The 19,564-nt window shown below is 51.2% G+C and overlaps 2 protein-coding genes across 24 annotated transcripts in view; one reads left to right on the top strand and one right to left on the bottom strand.

Moving 5' to 3' along the window:
• ZNF618 (zinc finger protein 618) overlaps positions 1-19,564 on the bottom strand; it is a 184,914-nt gene that overhangs the window by 13,441 nt on the left and 151,909 nt on the right. For 5 of the 23 annotated variants that reach the window (XM_064579953.1, XM_064579956.1, XM_064579954.1 and 2 more), the window contains 4 exons: positions 13,816-14,055; positions 9,846-9,929; positions 7,803-7,847; positions 6,789-6,866 (listed from right to left, as the gene is read on the bottom strand). The exons of 2 other annotated variants lie outside the window; for them this stretch is intronic. In XM_064579953.1, the coding sequence (XP_064436023.1) occupies positions 6,789-6,866; positions 7,803-7,847; positions 9,846-9,929; positions 13,816-14,055 (447 nt within the window). The remainder of the gene's footprint in view (positions 1-6,788; positions 6,867-7,802; positions 7,848-9,845; positions 9,930-13,815; positions 14,056-19,564) is intronic. 16 more of the 23 variants (XM_054509365.2, XM_054509368.2, XM_064579966.1 and 13 more) reach the window with 9 other exon arrangements.
• LOC123849932 (huntingtin-interacting protein K-like) lies at positions 17,107-17,539 on the top strand. Its single transcript, XM_045882989.3, has one exon. It carries the CDS (start codon positions 17,112-17,114, stop codon positions 17,475-17,477), a length of 366 nt encoding a protein of 121 aa, XP_045738945.1. The 5' UTR covers positions 17,107-17,111; the 3' UTR covers positions 17,478-17,539.

The following is a 19,564-nucleotide window of genomic DNA, read 5'->3' as shown; positions in this document are numbered from 1 at the left end:
GAAAAAGGACACCAATTATCAGTATCAGGAATGACAGAAAGCGACATCACTACATATGCTACAGATACAAGAGGGATTAAAAATGATACAAGTGAGGCAAACAAATACCCTAAAACATACAAAGTACCAAAGTCCACTCCAGAAGAAACAGATAACCTGAAATAGTCCCATATCTATTACAGAAATTGAGTTCATAGTTAAATAACCAATCACAAAGAAAAATCCCATATGGGTTCACTGGAGAATGTGATCAAATATTTAAGGAAGAAGTAATACAAATTCTACACAAATTACTCCAGAAAGTAGATGAGGAAAGAACATCTCTCATTTTATGAGGCTGGCATTACTCTGATCCAAAACTAGAGCAAAACACTGCAGGAGAAGAAACTACAAACCCATATTCCTCATAAACATCCTTAACCAAGTATTAAACTAAATACAGCAATATATTAAAAAAATAATACATTGTCACTAGGTGGAATTTACCCCAGAGATGTAAGTTGAGGTTAAAAACAGAAATCCAATCACTGCAATTCCCTATACTAAGAGAAAATAAGAAGAAAAATGATCTCTATGAATATAAGTACACATTAAAATGTGAGAAAATTCAGAGGTGCCTGGGAGGCTCAGTCAGTTTGGTGTCCGACTCGATTTCGGCTAGGGTCATGATCTCAGGGTCATGGGATTGACTCTGTGCTTGGTGGGGAGCCTGCTTGAGATTCTCTCCCCTTACCCCCCACCCCACGTGCTCTCGCTCTAAAAATAAATAAGTCTTTTAAAATATGTGACAAAATTCAATAGCCACTCATGACAAACTAGGAAGAGAAGGAAACTTCCTGGACCTGATAAAGGAAATCTAAAAAAAACTTAAGTCTGTTGACTTGATAAAACCAAAAAGATTTTAAGCAAATACTATGAACAATAGTATTCCAACAACTCACATAACCTGGATGAAATAAATTCTTAGAAAAACATAAACTACCAAAAACCAACTTGAGAAATAGAAAATCTGAACAGACCTATAGAAGATTGAATTAGTGTTCAAAATATTTTCCACTAAAAGAAAAAAAAGCAAAGTCCAGATTCCGATAGCTTCATTAGTGAATTCTAATCATATGTTGAAGGAACTCTTCACAAATTCTTCCCAAAAACAGAAGAGGAGGGAACATTTCACAATTTATTTCATAAGGTGAACATTATTCTGATACCCAAATCAGACAAAGAAATTACAAGAAAAGAAGCCACAGGCCACTCTTAGGACTACAGACACAAACATCTTCAATAAAACAGAGCAGCCAAATCCAGCTATAACAAGTGGGATTTACTCCAGGAATACAAAGTTGGTTCAACATACAAATATAGCATATTAATCAAACAAAAACCAAAAACTACATGATCCCAATAGATGCAGAAAAGGCATGTGACAAAATCTAACACCTTTTCATGATAAAAACAATCAGCAAACCAGGAACTGAAGGGACCTTTTTCAACCTGACAAAGGGCATCTATGAAAAACCCACTGCTAACATCACACTTAATGGTTAAATCCTGAAAGCTTTCCCCCTAAGATCAGGAACAAGACAAGAATATCCATTCTCAACTCTTTTATTCAATGTGTATTAGCGATTCTAGCCAGGGCAAGGAGGAAAAAATAATAATTTCAAAAATCATCCAGATTGGAATGGAAAAAGTAAAATGATCTCTATTTGCAGATGACATGGTTGTGTACATAAACAATCTTACGGAATCTGTGCGCACACACAAAACCCTTAGAACCGGTAAGTAAGTTTAGCAAGGTTGCAGGAAACAAGATCAACATATATGAAAAAGAAATCGACTGTATTTCTTTATACTAACAAATGAACACCCCAAAATTAAATTAAGAAAGTAATTCCATTTTATAATAGCATCCAAAAGAATAAAATAGTTAGGAATAAACTTACAAATGAAGTGCAAGATTTGTACACTGTAAACTAAAAACATGGTTGAAAGAACTCAAAGACGACTTCAATAAATGGAAAGACATTCTATGTTCATAGACTGGAGGATTTAATATTGTCAAAATGGCAATACTCCCCAAATTAACCTAGATTCAACATGATCCCTATCAAAATTCTTGCTGGCTTTTTAACAGAAATTGACAAGCTGAGCCTAAAATTCATGTGGAAATGCAAGAGATGCAAAATAGCCAAGACGATCTTCAAAAAGAACAAAGTTGGAAGTCTCACGCTTCCTGATTTCAAAACTACTGCAAAGCCACATATTAATCAAGTTAGTGTGGTACTAGCACGAGGACATACAGATTAATGGAACAGAATTCAGATTTCAGAAATAAACCCTCACACTTACGGACAGTTGATTTTTGACAAGGATGCAAGGACAATTTAATGGGCGAAAGGATAATCTATTCAAAAGCTGGTGGTGGGAAAACTGGATAGCTGCATGCAAAGACTAAAAGCAGGACCCCTCCCTTGATAACTCATACAAAAATTAACTCGGAATATACTCATAAAAGTAAAAGCTAAAACTGGTTTCTTAGATAAGACACCAATAGCACACATGATGAAAGAAAAAAATAAATGGACTTCACCAAAATTTAAAACTTCTGTGCTTTAAAGGCCAGCTACAAGAAAGTAAAAAGACAACCCACAATACGGGAGAAAATATTTGCAAGTCATGTATCTATAGAGGTCTTTCTACCTAGAATATGTAAAGAATACTTACAATTCAACAATAAAAAGACAAAAAAAAAATTTAAAAATGGGCAAAGGATCTGAACAGACATTTCTCCAAAGGAGATATTCAAATGGCCACTAAGCACAAGACAACATCTTCGATGTTATTAGTCATCAGAAATATGCAAATGAAAATCATAATGAAATACCACTTCGCACATACTAGGATGGCTAAAACAAAAAGTCAAATCATAGCAAGTACCTTACTATGAAATCACACCCCTCATACACTGTTCGTGGGAATGGAAAACAATCTGGTTATTCCCAATTAAACATGAGTTATCACGTAACCCAAAATTTCCACTCCCAGGTGTACACCCCGTATAGAGTTAAAAACATGTCCACACAAAAACGTGTACTTGAACGTTCACAGCAGGTGTTTTCCCATAATAGCCCCAAATTGGAGATAACTTAAATGCCTATCAACTGGTCACAAGATAAACAAATTGTGGCATATCCAAACAATGGTGTACTACTCGGAAATAAAAAGTAGTGATAGTAGTTACTGATAACACAGAACATGGATTCATCTCCAAAGTATGCTAAGTGAGAGAAGCCAGACACAAAAAATTAAATGCCATGTAATTCCATTTATATAAAATCCCAGTAAAAGCAAAACTAGAGCAAAATGAAGCAGAGAGTGGTTGCCAGGGCTGGGCTTGGGGAGGGGACTGGCCACTAAGAGGCAGGAGAGAACTTTTGGGGTGGATGGTCATGTTATACATCTTGACTGCGATGTTGATCAGATGACTCTCAGTTGTCAAAATGCTCAGAACGCACTCTTCAAATTAGTAGATTCCATGTACATAAAATTCTATCTTCGTAAGTCCAATTTTAAAAAAATGAATGAAAAGAAGCCCATTCAAAGAGTAACAACAGTGGTTAGCTCTGAGTAGTGAGATCATGGCTGATGCTTCATTTCCTAACTTCTCTGCAAGTTCCCGATCTCTTTTAATGAGCAGATAGTACATTTAAAATGGGGAAACACACGTTCCTAAAATAGGAAACCAGCAGCCATTCTTACCAACTTTCTCCACCAGTGTACAGGGGTTTGAAGGCCCGGGGCTCAAACCCAGCTCTGCCCTGGTTGTGGGGTATGAGCTTAAGGTAGCCGTTCAACTTTCTGGGCCTCAGTTTCCCCTCCTTAACCAAAATGCTAGGGTGGGGCGAGCTGCCAGGGTGATTCCCTCATCCTCTGCCTTTCTGCAGGACCTGGAATGGAGAGGATTCAACCTAGCAGTGGGGAACAATGTCTACTATCAGTTGACTCAAACGACTTTTTTCTCCAGATCCCACTGATACCGCTCCCGACATGGGTGAGGTACCTGGTAAATGCCCTGTGAAAAGGCTTGATTTATAGCTTGAGCTGAAAATAAAGTTTATTCAGTGTGGCGATCCCCTAAGTACCAGAGGTGAACATGTCCAGCCCCATCTGCAAAGGGCCGGGTGCAAAGTTGGGAGTCAAGCCTATCTCCTGGGGAGGGACCACTGCAGGAAGGAGAAAGCAGCTGTTCGGATAGAGGACTGGAAAAGAGGTACCTGTTGCTCAGTATCTGAGACTGACAGTACTACGACCCTCAATGTGTAACATATCCAGACCCTTCACCCAGCCTGTGAGAGCGATGACCGGCCCACTTCACAGATGCGAAGCTTGAGGCCCAGAGAAGTGAGCTACTCCAAGGGAAGGCCTGGCACCGTGCGAGAGCTCAAGTGATGTTAGATATTTTTTACAAGCTCTGCAGCTTTGGGCCAGTGATTATGTTCTGTGAGCCTCGGTTTCTTCATCTATGTAATGGGGATGAGAACGTCAGCTTGTTCAGGAGATCTAACGACATAGCCTCGTCTGACCCGTAGTAATTGCTCACTAAATGTTAGCGATCTCCGGTATTATTACTGCCAAAACATACCCTGGAACTGTCACCAGGGGCAAGACAAATTTTCCTACAGCACAGAAAAGAAGTTTATTAGGGGGAATTACCTTGTGCCATTCAGCAGCCTCTTAATGAGATTGGTGTTATTCAAGGCTGATCCCCCTTATCAGCGACACTGTGAACTGCACAGATCATGACGCTTAATTTTTCTCTACGGAGTCAATCCTTTAATCCTGACTCAGCCTGGCTGGGATTCAGGCTGGCTTTGCACTGGATTGCCCACAAGGCATTCTCTGCCAGCAGTGGACCAGAACAAAGCGGCCCAAAGCTCTCCCTAGAAAACAAGTCGGGAGGCTTGGGAGCCATGGGGCCACCACGGGCCCAGCCTTGATTTGCATTTTAATGGCCTCCACCCAACTGCCTGAGGGATGGGGAAGCACAGGCACCCAGACAGACTCTTCCCTAATTAGCCTCAGCAGCCAGAAGCCAACAGGGGGGCAGGTGGAGGGTCCGGGTTCCAGAGGAGGAGGAGTCAGCAGAGCTGGAGTATGGGAGGCTCAGGTCCAAGAGGTGTGCCTGTCACTGGTTCCCACAGGATCCAGTCTGAACGCCTTCAGCGGGCATCCGAGGCCTTCCGTGGCGAGGGCCAGTTGCCAGCCAAGGCAAGCAGGAGGCGTGAGGCACGTGAAGACTTTAGCAGGAGGGCAGCCGGAGAGCACAGGTTTTTGAGATGGAGGAGGCGGCGGGGGGAGAGGACACGGACGGACGGATACGAGAGAGACACACACACACACACACACACGTACGTTTCCTGCCTGGGTCACGTGGCCTGGAGACACACCAGAACTTGGAGCTCACACGCCAATCTGGCTCAGCTCTGATTTTAATGAGTTCATTAGAAATAATAGCTCCCCCCACCGAAGAGCACGTGACTGAGCGCCCAGAGGACAGCGCCCACCCAATGACTGCGTGCAAGGGACCAGACGGACACAATGAACGAAGAGGGGTCCCGCTCGCAGAACAGAACAGCCCCCCGCCTAAATGAGAGTCTAGCCCTGCGCTAGGGTGGGTCACACCTGCCCTAAGAGGGGCACGAGCTGCAACAGTCGCCATCACAGACCACCGTTCCTGCACCACCCTGCCTGTCAGGCGCTTTCCTCCCACCACTTCCAATGCCCCCCGCCCCAGGCCCCAAGGAGGCCTCGGAGGGAGGGGCGGCAAGGACCGCTAGCTGAACCCCCAGGTTCCCGTTTCTCTTGGCAGTGTGTCAGGCTGTCCCTGGACAGTGGCGCTGGGCGTGCTCCCGCCCCTGGAATGTGGGCACATAGGTCACGTGTCACTTGTGATCCAAAGTGGTGAAGGAGGAAGTGTGTTTCTCTCCCCGCCGCCCAGTCCCAGAGAGGGAGGCTCTGAGGAGCCAATGGGGAGGACGGAGCTTCGGTCACCGAGCTCAGGGCCAGCCAGCCCGGCCACCTGCATTAAGCTGTGCTGTGACCGCAGAAGTGATTATGTCAAACCACTAGAGAATTTGGGGTTTATCTGCCATCGCACGTAGTGTCTGCCTGACTGAAACAGAAACTGGACCAGAAGTGGGGTGCTACTGCGAAAAAACCCTAAAAACGGGAGGCATGGCTCCGAAGGCAGGACGGTTGAGAGGAGGATGCTAATACTACAAGCCTGGAAGGTGGCAGAACAGCTGATAGAAAGGTCACCTAGGTAGTAAGCCACCAGCCGGCAGGCAGCTGGTCACCGGGGACTTGCCTCGGGCCTACAGACCCCGGTGTCAGGGTGGGGCCCGGGGCACGCTCCAGTTTGAGGACGGCTGCTGTCACGTTTGGGACGGTGTTACAACGAACGTACCTGCTCGGAGACGGGGCTTGGGCCCAGGCTGCCCCGGGAGGATGCCTCGCCCCTCCCAGCCCCTGCCTCGGCTCACCGAGATCTCAAACCACACTCCCTTGCCCCCTCGACATCCTTCCTGGTCAGCTACCATGGGGCCTTCAGGCTCAGCGCCAGAGCCACAACCTTCAGGAAGCCTTCTTCAGCTCGTCCCCCTAACGGTGCTCCCACCCCCCTCCTCAGCACAGACCTGCCCTGGGCGGCCGCAGGGCTCCCTGAGGACAGGTCCCAGGCCCGGTGCCCATTTCCTGAGAAAGCGTGGCCTCCGGGCAGGCTCCCTTACCTGCGTGGGACTGCATGTGCTCCAGCAGATTGTTGTAGAACTGGAACTGGATCCCACAGGCGCCGCAGGTGTACGGTTCTGGGGCGGGAGGGGGAGAAACGAGGCAGCTGCGTTAGGGTCAGAATGACCCCGGATGCCCGGGAGCTGGCTGGGGCTCTGCGCTTGGGGCTCCGGGCCCAGCCTGTCCGCCCCTGTCACTAACTGCTGAGGGAGAAGCTTGGGGGGAGGGAGGAAGACCTGCAGATAAAGAGGCTGTCTGATTCAATCAAGCAGACATTTATTGAGTGCTTACTGTGTGCCAGGCACTGTTCTGGGCACTGGGGAGGGGAGGGGGGCAACACTGACGGACCAGGTGCTCTTCTGGGGCAGGGCCACGTCCCACATGCTCCGCAGACATCCGCGCCGAGCAAACAGCTACATGAGTGTATGAACGAAACAAAAACCAGGTGAAGAGTACAGAGCACGGTAAAGGGAGCGGGAAATAAACTAGAGAGAAGGGCAGAAAGTAGAGAAGGCCGTAGAAAGGCGAGAGGACACAGGACAGGTGAGGACAGGGAAGACAGAGCGGGCGGGATGGGGCCGCATGCGCAGGTGGACCTTCCACCTCTGCGTCCCCAGCACTCAAGCCAGTGCCCGGCACGGGGAAAAGCGGAAGGAAGAGGAAAGAAGGGGGCCAAAGAGGAGTAACGAAGAGACGCAAAGGGCGGTTGAGATGGGCTTGGAGGAGCTGTGTCCTGAGGTTGCCCCCGCGAGTAGCAACGGGAAGGCCTGGGTTCCTGCCAGGGCCGGGGAGGGCGGAGGCAGGCTGCCTGTGGTCAGGACTCTGCCTCGTCCCCTGTCCGGACTCCCCCTCCCACCTGGGGCCAGGCCCTCCTCCTGCCTCGGCTGGCTGCCAGGTCTGCCTAGGGGGTGCCCAAGGGCAGGCGCTCTGGGGAGGTCCTGAGCAGGTGGCCGGCTGAGTTCACTCCCTGCCCTGCCTTGCCCTCTCCAGCCCCCCATGGGACCGTCACTTACTCTGTAGGAGAGGGAAAGGATTGGAAATCAGGGGACTTGCAGTTTCTGCAAAAGAGAAACAGTTTAGCTAAGTCTCTTCCCGATCTGGTGTTCTGAGATGATTGTCATTACTTCCGTCCTCAGGAAGCAGTGAGCCATCGGGGCTCGAGGAGGATCTGAGAGCCAGGCTCACATTCTGGGCTGGTGCCGGAGCACCAGGCAGGGCAAAGTCAGCCAGGGCCATGCCTCCAGGACACCCTCAACTCTCAGAGAGTGAGCCCACAGAGCTCTAATGAGGAAATGTCCACGTGTGGCTGCCCCTTCAGGAGAGGGAGCTGGGAGCGGCTTCTAGATCCTGGCGCCAGACACCAGAGCAGCCTCGGGGAGGGGTTCTGCTCACTGGCGTTGTCGAGTGAGCCTCAAAGGCAGAAGGCAGCAGGGGAGGACCAGAGGGACTGGGCCCGGGGTCCTGGCCCCATCCCTTACAGGCTGGGGACCTGGACCCATGACTGACCTCTCCTGGGCCTCAGTTTCCTCGTCCAGAAAATGGAGTTAACAATAACACTGACAGCCCACCCCCGCCCCGGGGCTGTGGTGAGGATGAAAACAGGTGAGACACGTACAGCTCTGAACACAGGCCAGGCACGCAGTAAGCGCTCAATAAATGGTGGCTGCCAGCACTTCACACCGTCCTCCCCAGTCCCCCAGTCCGAGGGGCAGCTCTGCAGGACCCAGAGGCGGCGGGGGAGACACGGCCTGGCTGCTGAGGCGAAGGCTCCCCGGGAGGGGGTGCCTCCTGTGTGGCCTTGGGCAAGTCACCCCATCGCTCTTAGTGCCGCCTCGGGGAGGCTGGGTTACATTTCTCAAAAGGGTGAGCCGTTTGGAAAAGCCGCACGCGCTCTACGGTTCCCGGGGCTACGCTGACATTCCCAGCCCTCCCCCCCCAACCCCCCCAGCGCACCTCACTCGCTTCCCCTCGGGGCACTCCACGGATCACTTGGTTTCCTTAAAACCTCCGCCACTGCCGCCACAACAGCCCGCACGGGAGTGTGTCACCTCCACCGGCCTCGCTGACTGCCCACCACCACAGGGACGTGTGCGGGAGCCCCGCTTCCCCGCGCAGGAGAACGCGAGGCTGGCCCCAGTCCCCAGCATGCAGGCGCTGCAGCCGGGGCTCACGCTTCGGCTAGGGACCAGAGCCGGAGCTCAGCGTACTGGGCAGAAGCCTCCACGGCCGAGTCCGTGCTCCTGGCTGTGTCATGAAGACCCTGACTGATGGACCCCCGTCTGTGCCTGGGCGGCGGCCAGCACCTCGTCTGCTGAGCTCGGCCACAGCTGCACAAGAAAGCGAGGAGGTACCCTACCTTACCGTAACCCAAGTATCAGAACTTCTTCCCATCCTGCCCTGGTTGCCCCTGTGCAGACCGGCTTGCGGGGCCTCTTTCGGACAGGCCCCCAGGGCCCGGCTAGGCTAGCTGAGGTCGGTCCCGGGAGAGGCCTTCGCGGCCCGGCTTCAAGGTGCGCTAGGACAGCCGCCAGGGGGCGCCAAAACACCACCGGTCACCATGGCCAACCCGAAGAGGACCTTTAGACGGCCTCTGGTCCAAAGTGGGGCCAGAGCTTGGGGTCTCTGGCTCTTACGCTATAGTTCTCTCTACAACACCGCCTCTGCCTGTCCTGGAAAGAAACTGGCTGCAACGTTTACTCTAAACACCTAGCACGAGCTCTCTTAACTCCCCTCCACCCCGACGCCCCCCCCTCCAGGGCCATCTGAGTCAATGCTGCAGGCTATGGGGAGGTCGAGTTCCTCTCTCCATGGGGACGGGGAAGAGACAAGAGCAGCGGTCCCTGAGATGCCCCTGAGGCCCAGACGCAGGTCCCTGGAAGAAAACACCCTTCCCATTTCTGCCTGGCCCTGGCCCCCTCCCTAATTCCCTGCCTGCCTTGTCCTCCCAGGAACACCATCATGTACCAAGAAAAGCCCAGCCCAGAGCACCTGCCACCACCAAGGGAAGGAGTGCGTGGAGGTCACAGCACAGGATGGTTGTCACAGGGCACACTCACCGCTGGAGTTTTGGGAACTGCTATTTGTCTCCTCAAAGTGGTTTTGTGCTTTGCCTTCTACTCTCCGACTGAAAGCGCTTTCTGCTGGGTGGCGACAGGAGAGAGCAAGAAAACACTGGTGACTGGTTAGCAGTACAAGGGCCCAGGGGAAGGGCATGCCACAGGGGACTCTGAGGCCAGGGTACCCCGGAACTGCCCCGTCCGGGGGCTGGGAGCGTCCAGGGCTTTATGCTGGGGAACCTGCAGTGAGAAGGGCTCTAGGACCCCAAACCAGACCCCCAGCTCCTTGGGCTCACCTGACTTGCCTGATACCTTGTCAGGGCCCCAAGAGATCGCCCGCACAGTGCCCAGCGTGGGTGGAGGGCCAGGCACGAGGGCACGCGTGTGTGACCTGAATGCCCAGATGAAACCCAGCTGAGTGGGCGATGGCAAATAGGCCTGGATCTCCCATCTTTGGCTCCTAAGGAGCCACATTTGTGACACTAAGTCATCTGGACCTGCCACCCACTACTTCCTCGGCCAGAATCTGCCGCCACAGGCCCCACCAAGGAGCAGGGAGGGTGACAGACTACTTCCTGCTGGTGGCTCTGGCGGAACAGCAGGGCCAGACAGCGGATTCCAGCGCCACTAGCCGAGTGCTCCCTGGGTGGCAGGGAGGGCATCCTGGGAGAGACAGTGTGACTGGCAGAGCTGGGGCAGCCCCACACCCTGGGAGCCCAAAGACCAGATGAAGTCTGCTCAGAGTTCATCTGGGGGGAAGGGACTGGCTCCTTAAGGGATTCTGGGGCATCTCCACCTGGAGGTGGCACCTTCCCGGCGCTGACTGGAAACCTGGAGCGAAGAGATGGGGTCCGATCAGGAGGGAACTGACCGGTTTAGTTCCGACCCCCACCCCCACCTGCAGAAGGTTCTGAAACAGAATATAGGCGCTAGAAGGCAGCTTTGCTCTTGGCACAACGCGTCTGTGGGCCGCTCTAGCAGATAAAGTCTTCTGAGAGCAAGTCCAATGCGGATGAGCAGCTGACCCAGTCCCTTGTAAGGGCAGACAACTCTCACAAGGACATCAAAGGCTCTGAGAAGCTCAACCCGAAAGAGACCCATTTCGCTTGTGTGACCCAGCCTTCCCAAATATATTTAGCCACCGAAGCCCATTTTAAAAATTCCTTAGTATCCCTCAAAATTGGTGATTGCCCGGAACCCACTTTGGGAAATGCCACCGTCACCCAGCCCACCCTACGTCAGAAGGGCAAGTGCTCAGACCGTGGGGGCCAGGGTTCCAAACGAGGATGGGGCAACGGGGAAACAAGGATGGGGCAACAGGGAAACGAGGACGGGGCAACGGGGCAAGAAGCCGCAGGTGGCTCCTACAGGCCCTGCTCTAAGCCCAGGCTCCCGACCCCAATGACGCCTCCCGACGCCGAGGCCGTTGATAACATCGCAAGACCCGCTCTTCAAAATGTGTCTATGAAAACACCTGGGCTGACGGCTACACATTGGCCCACCTCACGAAGAGGTGAGGGGCTCTCTTTGCCGATTTACAGAGAGCCCCTCAATTCTTCATCTGGGGTTGGGGGTGGGGGGGTGGGCTCTCATTTACGGAGCACCTACTATGCACCGGGCATGGTCACACACCTTACACCCATGGTCGCCCCCAGTCCTCCCGATAGAGCTCTGAGATCCACACTGTCATCCCCACTCTACAGGCAAAAAGACAGGGAAGTGAGGTTGCCCAGTTCTGGAGCTGGGTGTACTCCTAACCCATCGGAAGGTAAAGTAAGGAGAGTTCGTTCCTAGGGCAGATGCAGTCTCTTGAAAAAGGTCTGGGGTAGGGAAGTGATTCCTTTCTCCATCTTAATCCCTGTGCGTTCCTTCAACGCTTACCCGTCTGTGGTGTTCCATGCAGCCTAACCAACATCTCAGTATGCAGCACGGAGCTTACAGACCCCTACCATTAGTCCCCCATTGCTCAGCTGACGGTGCACATTCGGAACAGCTCTCCAGGCATCAACACCTCGGGCCGAAAACCAAGGGGGTGGGGGGCGCCGTGTGCAAGCAGGCTCGTACCCACGGAGCACGGCCTGCTAGCGGGACGGGGGCAAGGACAACTTCTGGCTCTGACGGGTAAGGCCCTGCTCACCCCCTGCTGTCCTCCGCCCTGTGAGCCCCACAAGCCTTCCAGGCCACACGGCGGCAGCCAGAGGCACGTCCCATAGCTCACTGGATGCGCGGAGCTCCGAGGGCCACCACAGGCCACACGGCCCTTGCAGGCAATTTTCTGCACAAAACGGTCAATGTACAAGCTCCCAGCCACAAGGTCAAGAGTAAAAGCAAGATGGGAAAGCCAGGATCCCCTTATTTAGTTGAGCCAATATCCACCATCAAAGAGCCCACAATGACCAGTGTGTCTCCAACCAATTTATGACTACTGTTGCAAAAATACAACTGCTATGGCTTTTCTCAGCGCAGTACCTGAAAAATCATTACCTTCAAGGTTGACTGACCACTTACTCCTCTTTTGGAAGACCTAAACACAATAAACTTATCCTCAAACATTTTTAAGAACCAAATCTTTGGGGCACCTGGGTGGCTCAGTTGGTTAAGCCTCTGCCTCTGGCTCAGGTCATGATCCTGGAGTCCTGGGATTGAGTCCCACATCGGGCTCCCAGCTCAGCGGGGAGCCTGCTTCTCCCTCCGACCCTCTCCCCTCTCGTGCTGTTTCTCTCTCTCTCAAATAAATAAATGTCTTAAGAAAAAAAAAAAGAGAGAACCAAACCTTTGCCCCAAATGAGCCTCCTGAACCACAGAGTAAAGGTAAACACAACCATCTCATGGCTATGTGGTTGGTCCAATCTACTGTTTCACTTAACTCAGGTCTCAGGTCTGAGTTTGAACGCTTATGTATTTCTCTGATGGCTTTGGGCCTCCTGAGGGCAAGGAAAGGCCCACAGTCCAAGGACAACGTCATGACTCTTTCTTTACCCCACACCCCGGCGGCAGGCAGCCCAAGGCTCAGTCCACCCAGATATGAATGAGGATTCCTGACAGCTGCTACTCAGCATCGGGGCTGTCGCAGGGCGTGTCTCATCAGTTTTCCGGGGCGCGGGGCTGCTGAGTACCTTTCACGGCCTGATACCCTCCTGCAGCCACAGCCCCTTCCTGCACGAACTCAGAACACACTGGGGCTGGCACCCACTGCTTTCCTGCTGGGCTAGGGGAGGGGCTTCACAGGTCGTACCAGGCAGGGGGAGGCTAAGAGAACAGAGCTCTGCTTCATGGGGAGCAGCTCTTTCTAGAAATGTGTTTTTAGATTGGGTTTTTCAGGAAGATGGGGGATGCAAACTCATGCCAAGAAGGTCCAGGCAGGTGATGGAAATGGATGAACGGGACTGGATGCAAGACAGACAACAGCGTGATCACAATGAGACATGACACCTGCCACGTGGCCACTGTGTTGGGGAGGCAGGAGGGAGTGGTGAGGACCACGGAATACTGGGCAGTATGTGCTCTATTCAAGGGGGCCGCCGTGGCTCAGCCCCAAGCCAACTGCTACCTTCCAGGAAAGTGGGCCCACCTCTGTCAGATATGATTTTTCAACGTCAGCAAGAAATCAAACGTCTTACACAAAATCTCCTGATGCTCAAATGTTGGCAGTTAATTTAAAAAAAAATTTTTTTAATTCCTTAGGCCATGACTTGGGAAAAAAATACTCCCCTGCTTAAAAAAAAAAAAAAAAAAAAAAGTTTGCAAACCATCAAGCACAAACCCTCTGATTTAGGGTACAAAAATCTAGGCTCAGAGGCTACGTGGCCTGCCACGGTGGAGGCACAGTGAGAGGCACCCAGATCTGTCCCAGAGGGCCACGGGACCTCCACTCGCTCTTGCAAGGGAACAGGGACCCCAGGCACAGCTGTGGCAGGTGGGAGCGGGGTGGGGAGTGGTGAAGTGTGAGCATAACATAGGCCATCGGTACCTGCGGTCGCCTTGCTTGCCGGAGATCCCGAGTTTGGAGTGCGGAACGTCTGGGTTTGGGTGGCTGGAGGGGTGCGGTGTAAGAGGGTGGCGCATCGGACCACGGAGGCCGGAGCCTTTTTCCCCGACTGGTTCGTCTGGGTCTTCGCTGCCACGAAGCGTGGAGACGGGGAGACCTCCGGATGTGAACACTCAGAGCCCGTGTCTGGATCGTCCGGTGGCTCCCACCCGGGGGCAGTACCTGAGAGGGTCATGCTCTCAGTCCCCGTGGGCCCTCGGAGCAGGCCGAGTGAGTGGTCTCTTGGGCCACAGAACCCCATGCTCAAGGGTCAAAACCTCTTCTCGGTCCATAGCAAAGGCTCTCGCTCTCACTCAGAGCCTAAGAAAGTCCAGGATTCTAGAACCTTCCCCAGCTTCTCGAGGGAAGCCTGATTGTCAACTAACACTCAGTTTCCCAGAGGCCACTGGCCAGCTCACTGGGAGGATCACTCATAACCCTCAACCAACCCAGGCTCTCGGTGTCTAAGAATGCAGCCTATGACCTGTGCTTGGGGCACCTGAATTGTCAACCCAGGCCCAAGAGCATTTTCTAGAACACTGGCTCTGAAGCCTCTTTTCCTTCCAAGGCAGGCTGGCTCAGAAGTAATGACAGAAAGCAGACAGACAGGGATGTGCCAGGGTTGACTGGTGGCGGTGGGGAAAAGCAGAGGGGCTCCATGTAGCCCCGGGGTTTTAGAGGAAGGGGCACTGATGGACTTGTCACTCTTGGGGATAGCACTTAAGTCTACATGCTGCTTGCACCCAAATCAGTGCAGCAGTCCCCTGGTGGTGTCTGGGGAAGCCTGGGTCACCATTTCCCAGACCCTCTGCCTCCCTCCCGAGTCCTCTGCAGAAGCTGGAGTCGCTGAGAACTGGGGGCTGACCCCCAGGTGGTCTTCACCTCTGGCGGTCCCGGGCGGGCAGCAGTCCAGCTCCTTCATGCCGCCTGGGGCCCTAAACTACTAGGCCACACTCCCACATTCAACACAGAACAGGAGGGGGGCAGTGGTCTTCTGGCTCAATTGCAACCCTCCCCCCGAAGGCAAGAAGGGGACCAGGCAGCATGGGAAGGGGCCCCTTCGGTGCCGCTGCCCCCCTGCCTCTGGGGGTGGAAGAGGGGCCTCGTTATACCCCTGGCCCCAGGACAGTGTCTATCCTCAGCATCAGACACTCCACCCACTGCTTTCAGGGCCAAAAAATAAAAAGGCACTTCCTGACCCTCCACCTTGGGCCATTCCTGGCACCGGTGAAGAAGCCCAGGCCTAGAGAAGTGGGAAGCAGGGCTTCACCCAAGGTCACACAGGAGAACGCACTCTTCGGTGCTTTGTTCACCAGCCTGAGACACTGAGATGAGCTCAGAGGACTCGGCTGCCCTCCTGTCCTCTTGGACGGTACCCCCTCCTCCATTCACAGTGGTGGCCAGATGCCAGGAGCGAGGGCACACTCCGGTCACAGCCCCCTTAAGCAAGCCCTCACCCGCCCCACCCCAGCCCCAGGAGGAGTCCCCAAGGCCACCGTCTGCAGAGGATACAGGTGGTCCTCACTGTCTCAACTCCCATTCTCTGGATTCTGGCTTTCTTAATCAGAAACTAGAGAGGCTTGGGTGGGGAAGGACACATCCCTATGTTCCCTCCCTATCTCTTTCTCTCCCTTTTGGAGCCAAGGACCATGGAGGCCCCTGGGGGCCAATCAAAAGGGCAGCTTGTCTCACAATTTCCAAATGTTTTTAGCCACAGAACCTACACATCAAAGTCCATGGTATGTGTCCAGACTTCTGTCTCTGAGCTCCCCACTGCCTCCCTAAAGCACAGTTTGGGGACCAAGTGTGGAGCAAGATGAACCCACCTCTGAATGCCAGGTCCCTCCCCTTCGGTCTCTGTGGCCCTAGCCTCTTAACTTCGCTCTCTTAACCTTAGCTCCCCCCCACCCATGCCCCCTTTTATTCACCAAGAAAACTGGTGCGGACCAGCCTCTCATGGGGATTCTGTGAGAACCCAAGAACACACAAGATCCCAGGGTACACGGCTCTTCACATGTAAGCAGCTATTACTGGTACTTTTGACGGATAAGGAAACTGAGGCCCAGAACGTTCAGTCACTTTAAGGGCCACACGAAAGTCCATGTCAGTGGACTTGACCCACAGGAGTCAAGCTTGCCAGCTACCTGAGGGGCCCTCTGCACAAGGCCACGTGGTCTCCTTTGGCCTCAACCCACACATCCCAGGAACCTGGGCACAAGGGACAGAGAATTTCTGAGCAATACACTGAGCACGTGGCTTTCATTCTTAAGCCCCAGTCTCTACCCTGAAGAATGGTTTCTAGAAGACCCTCCGGATCAGTTCTTCTCAAGGTCTACAATTCCTGATGTCAAAATCCTGGCCCCCTCCTCCCCTGTGGCAGGGAGCTCAGGGACACCCACGAAGCACATGATGTAAGAAATCTTCAGGCATCTGGCCTGGGACCGGCTCACCTCTTGCCTTTCCCATTCTCTAATACCCTCTCTCTCTTCCAAGCCTTGTGGCCTTTGCACATGTTATTTCTTCTGCTGGAATGATCCTCCCTCCAGTTTTTGCCTGGGTAACTCATGCTGGTCCAACACACCTCCACTTAAGCATCACTTCCTCTGGTACCCGTCCCTGACACCTCACCTGATCATGTATCTTTCAGTCTTTCTGTCCCCTCCCCTCGCCCCTTCCAAGCACTGATCACCACCCATACCGATACACGGTGTGATCTTTTGATTGGGGTCTCTTTTCCCCAGTAGCCTGAATGCTCTGTGAGGGCAGACTGCCAGCTAGGCCCAATCATGCACTCAGGACCTGGCACAATCCCTGACACACAGAAGTGCTCAAGAGGTGTTGTGGAATCAGAGAATCAATGCGTGAATGGCCAGAAAAGCAAAACTCAGAACCACTTAAGCAGAGCACATCAAAGACGGGATGTCGCAGAGGAGACATGAGAAGCTATGTCCTATGTCACCCTCCCATCAGCCCTGGAGGTATATCTAAGGCAGAGGGGCACTCAGAGCTCAGAGAGGTACAGGAACCACTCCAGGGTCACAGAGCAGATAGGGATGGAGCAGGATGAACTTCCCAGACTCCTAACTCCTTTCACTCAACAGTGTGCTCCATCTGTGGACCTTCTCACATGGAATGTTATCAGGCTGGAATTCCTACCCAAGTTCTCACCAGGAAAAGAAGAGCGAGCTTCAGACAGACTGGCTGACTGCCCTTATAAAGAACACACATGAGGGATCGATATGGCTACCGAGGGGGATGTGGAGCTGGAGTTGGAGACTGAGACCAGCGGCCCGGAGTGGCCTCCCGAGAAGCCACGGAAGCATGACAGCGGTGCGGCGGACCTGGAGAGAGTCACCGACTACGCAGAGGAGAAGGAGATCCAGAGTTCCAATCTGGAGACGGCCATGTCCGTGATTGGAGACAGACGGTCCGGGGAGCAGAAAGCCGAACAGGAGCGGGAGAAGGAACTGGCCAAAGTCACCATTAAGGAGGAAGATCTGGAGCTGATAATGACAGAGATGGAGATCTCAAGAGCAGCAGCAGAACGGAGCTTGAGGGAACACATGGGCAACGTGGTAGAGGCTCTTATTGCCCTAACCAACTGATTTGTGCTTTCTCAGACCCACTCACTGGATTATTTTATTTCAATAAAGATGTAGCCTTTTTTCTTTTTGCAAAAAAAAAAGAACACACACGAGATGTTTACATCTAAGAGATATTTAAAAATAAGAAGAGTACTGAGGTCTCTCCTGTCTGTAAAGCTGAAAATTCAACAGAAGCAAAAAAAAAAAAAAAATTCAGAGAATATAAGGATTTGAGAAAAGTAACCACGGGGCTACCGAGAGCATAGAGAGACCAGGGGGGCTCCCTGAAACCTTCACGAGGCGGAGGAGGGTGAAGATGCATTCGAGGCAAATGGGAAGAACGTGTGCAAAGGCTGGAAGAGGGAATGCGCGGGAGCTGTGGCACAAGGAGTCTCATTTGGGAATGCCTCTTCATGGAATTTCATCTTAGGAAGAGAACTGCAGACCTTACTCCTCTGGCCATCATGGCGTTCCCGGTGTAGGACTAAGCCCTCCTCCAGATTCAACTGTGAAGCTGGACAAAATACAGGAAAACAGTTTTCAGACTTTTAACAGTAGGCAGCGCAGGGATGTGATTCACAAGGGAAGCCCTGATGTGAGATCACTCCCGTCTCTGCCTGGACACCTTCTGGACCACGGCACGGGGGTGGAGCCCAAAGAAGGCACTGCAGTCTGGCTGAATGGAGGAGACAATGGTCAGAGTTCAGGGCTTCTGAGGTGGCTGGAATTAGCAGGATATAATAATGAAAAGAAGGGAATTCTGAAGGAAAAAAAAAAAATAACTCCAGAAATGTGCAGAGGGACCCCCTTAAAGTATATGGCTGGATGCCAAACTGATTGTACAAAAGGAGCCTCTGAAAAGTCTGGCAGGTAACTGCTGCTGGGGGCTGTGAGCCAAGGAAGGATTCAGGAGTCTCACAAGATGAGATGTCTGAGTTCCCATCTGCCACAGAAGACGGACCTTGTTGAACACCTCGAGCGTTTAGTTTGGGACCCAGAAAGGCCAGGCCTTAGAAGGATTACTCTAACCCTAGAATAAGAACAACCGGAGACCCACCCTAACAGTTTAAAAACAAACCTTTGAGGTATGAAGCCGATCTGTATGTAAAGTAACTGCCTGCCATAACAAAATCCAACACTTTTCAAAGGAAGATAACAAACTCCAAATGCTCAACAAACATTGCAATGTGCAGCACAGAATAAAAAATTACTTGTGAGGCGAAGCAAGAAAATGTGACTAATAATCAGGAGAAAAATATCAATCAACAGTAACATACAGACATGACAGGGATGACGGAATCTGCTGACAAGGACCTTAAAACAGCTTTAATAGATATGCTCAAGGATTTAAAGGATAATATGAACACAATGAAAAAAGAAAGGCTATAAAAGGGAACCAAATGGAAATTAGAGATGAAAAGTAGGGTAGCTGAAAAAAAAATTCACTTGACAGATTTCTCTAATAAAACAGACTGCATACTAGAGAAGAAAAGAACACCAAACTTAAAGACAAGGTACTAGAAACTATCCAAATTGAAGCTCAAAGGGAAAACAGGACTGATAAACTAAATGGAGCTTCATCACCAAATGGTTTAACACATATGTAAAGTCTCAACAACAGAAGAAAGAGAGATTGGGTAATAAGAATATTTGCAGAAATACTGGCTGAAATTTTCCGAATCTGATGAAAAATATAAACCCACTGAACCAAGAAATTCAATGAACCTCGAATAGAATCAACACAAAGAAAACTATACACCAAAATCAAGTTGCTAAAAAAACAGTAACACAGAGATATATTTAAAATCACCCACACAAAAAAGACACATTAAATATAGAAAAACTATCAGAATAATCTGACTTTTCATCAGAAACAACATAAACCAGAATATAAAAGAATGACATTTTTAAAGTGCTGAAAGAAAAATTTCTCAACTTAGAATTTCATATCCAGAGAAAATATCCATCAAAAGAACAGGTGAAATAAAAACATCTTTAGTTAAGAGATTCTTTCACCAACAGACCTACAATATAAGTAAGTGTTAAAGGAACTTCTTCAAAGAATGAGGGAAAATGATAATAGATGGAATTCAGATTCATACAAAGGA

This window comes from Mirounga angustirostris, unplaced genomic scaffold, assembly GCF_029215605.1.
Source record: "Mirounga angustirostris isolate CCGP_5_RB_7025 unplaced genomic scaffold, mMirAng1.0.hap1 SCAF_15, whole genome shotgun sequence".
In the NCBI taxonomy this organism is placed as follows: domain Eukaryota; kingdom Metazoa; phylum Chordata; class Mammalia; order Carnivora; family Phocidae; genus Mirounga; species Mirounga angustirostris.
The sequence above is the reverse complement of the archived record's forward strand: the minus strand, read 5'-3'. Positions and strand labels throughout refer to the sequence as shown.

Excerpts from the sequence above, each read along its gene's own strand:
- LOC123849932 (XM_045882989.3), top strand. The coding sequence starts at position 17,112 with ATGGCTACCGAGGGGGATGTGGAGCTGGAGTTGGAGACTGAGACCAGC.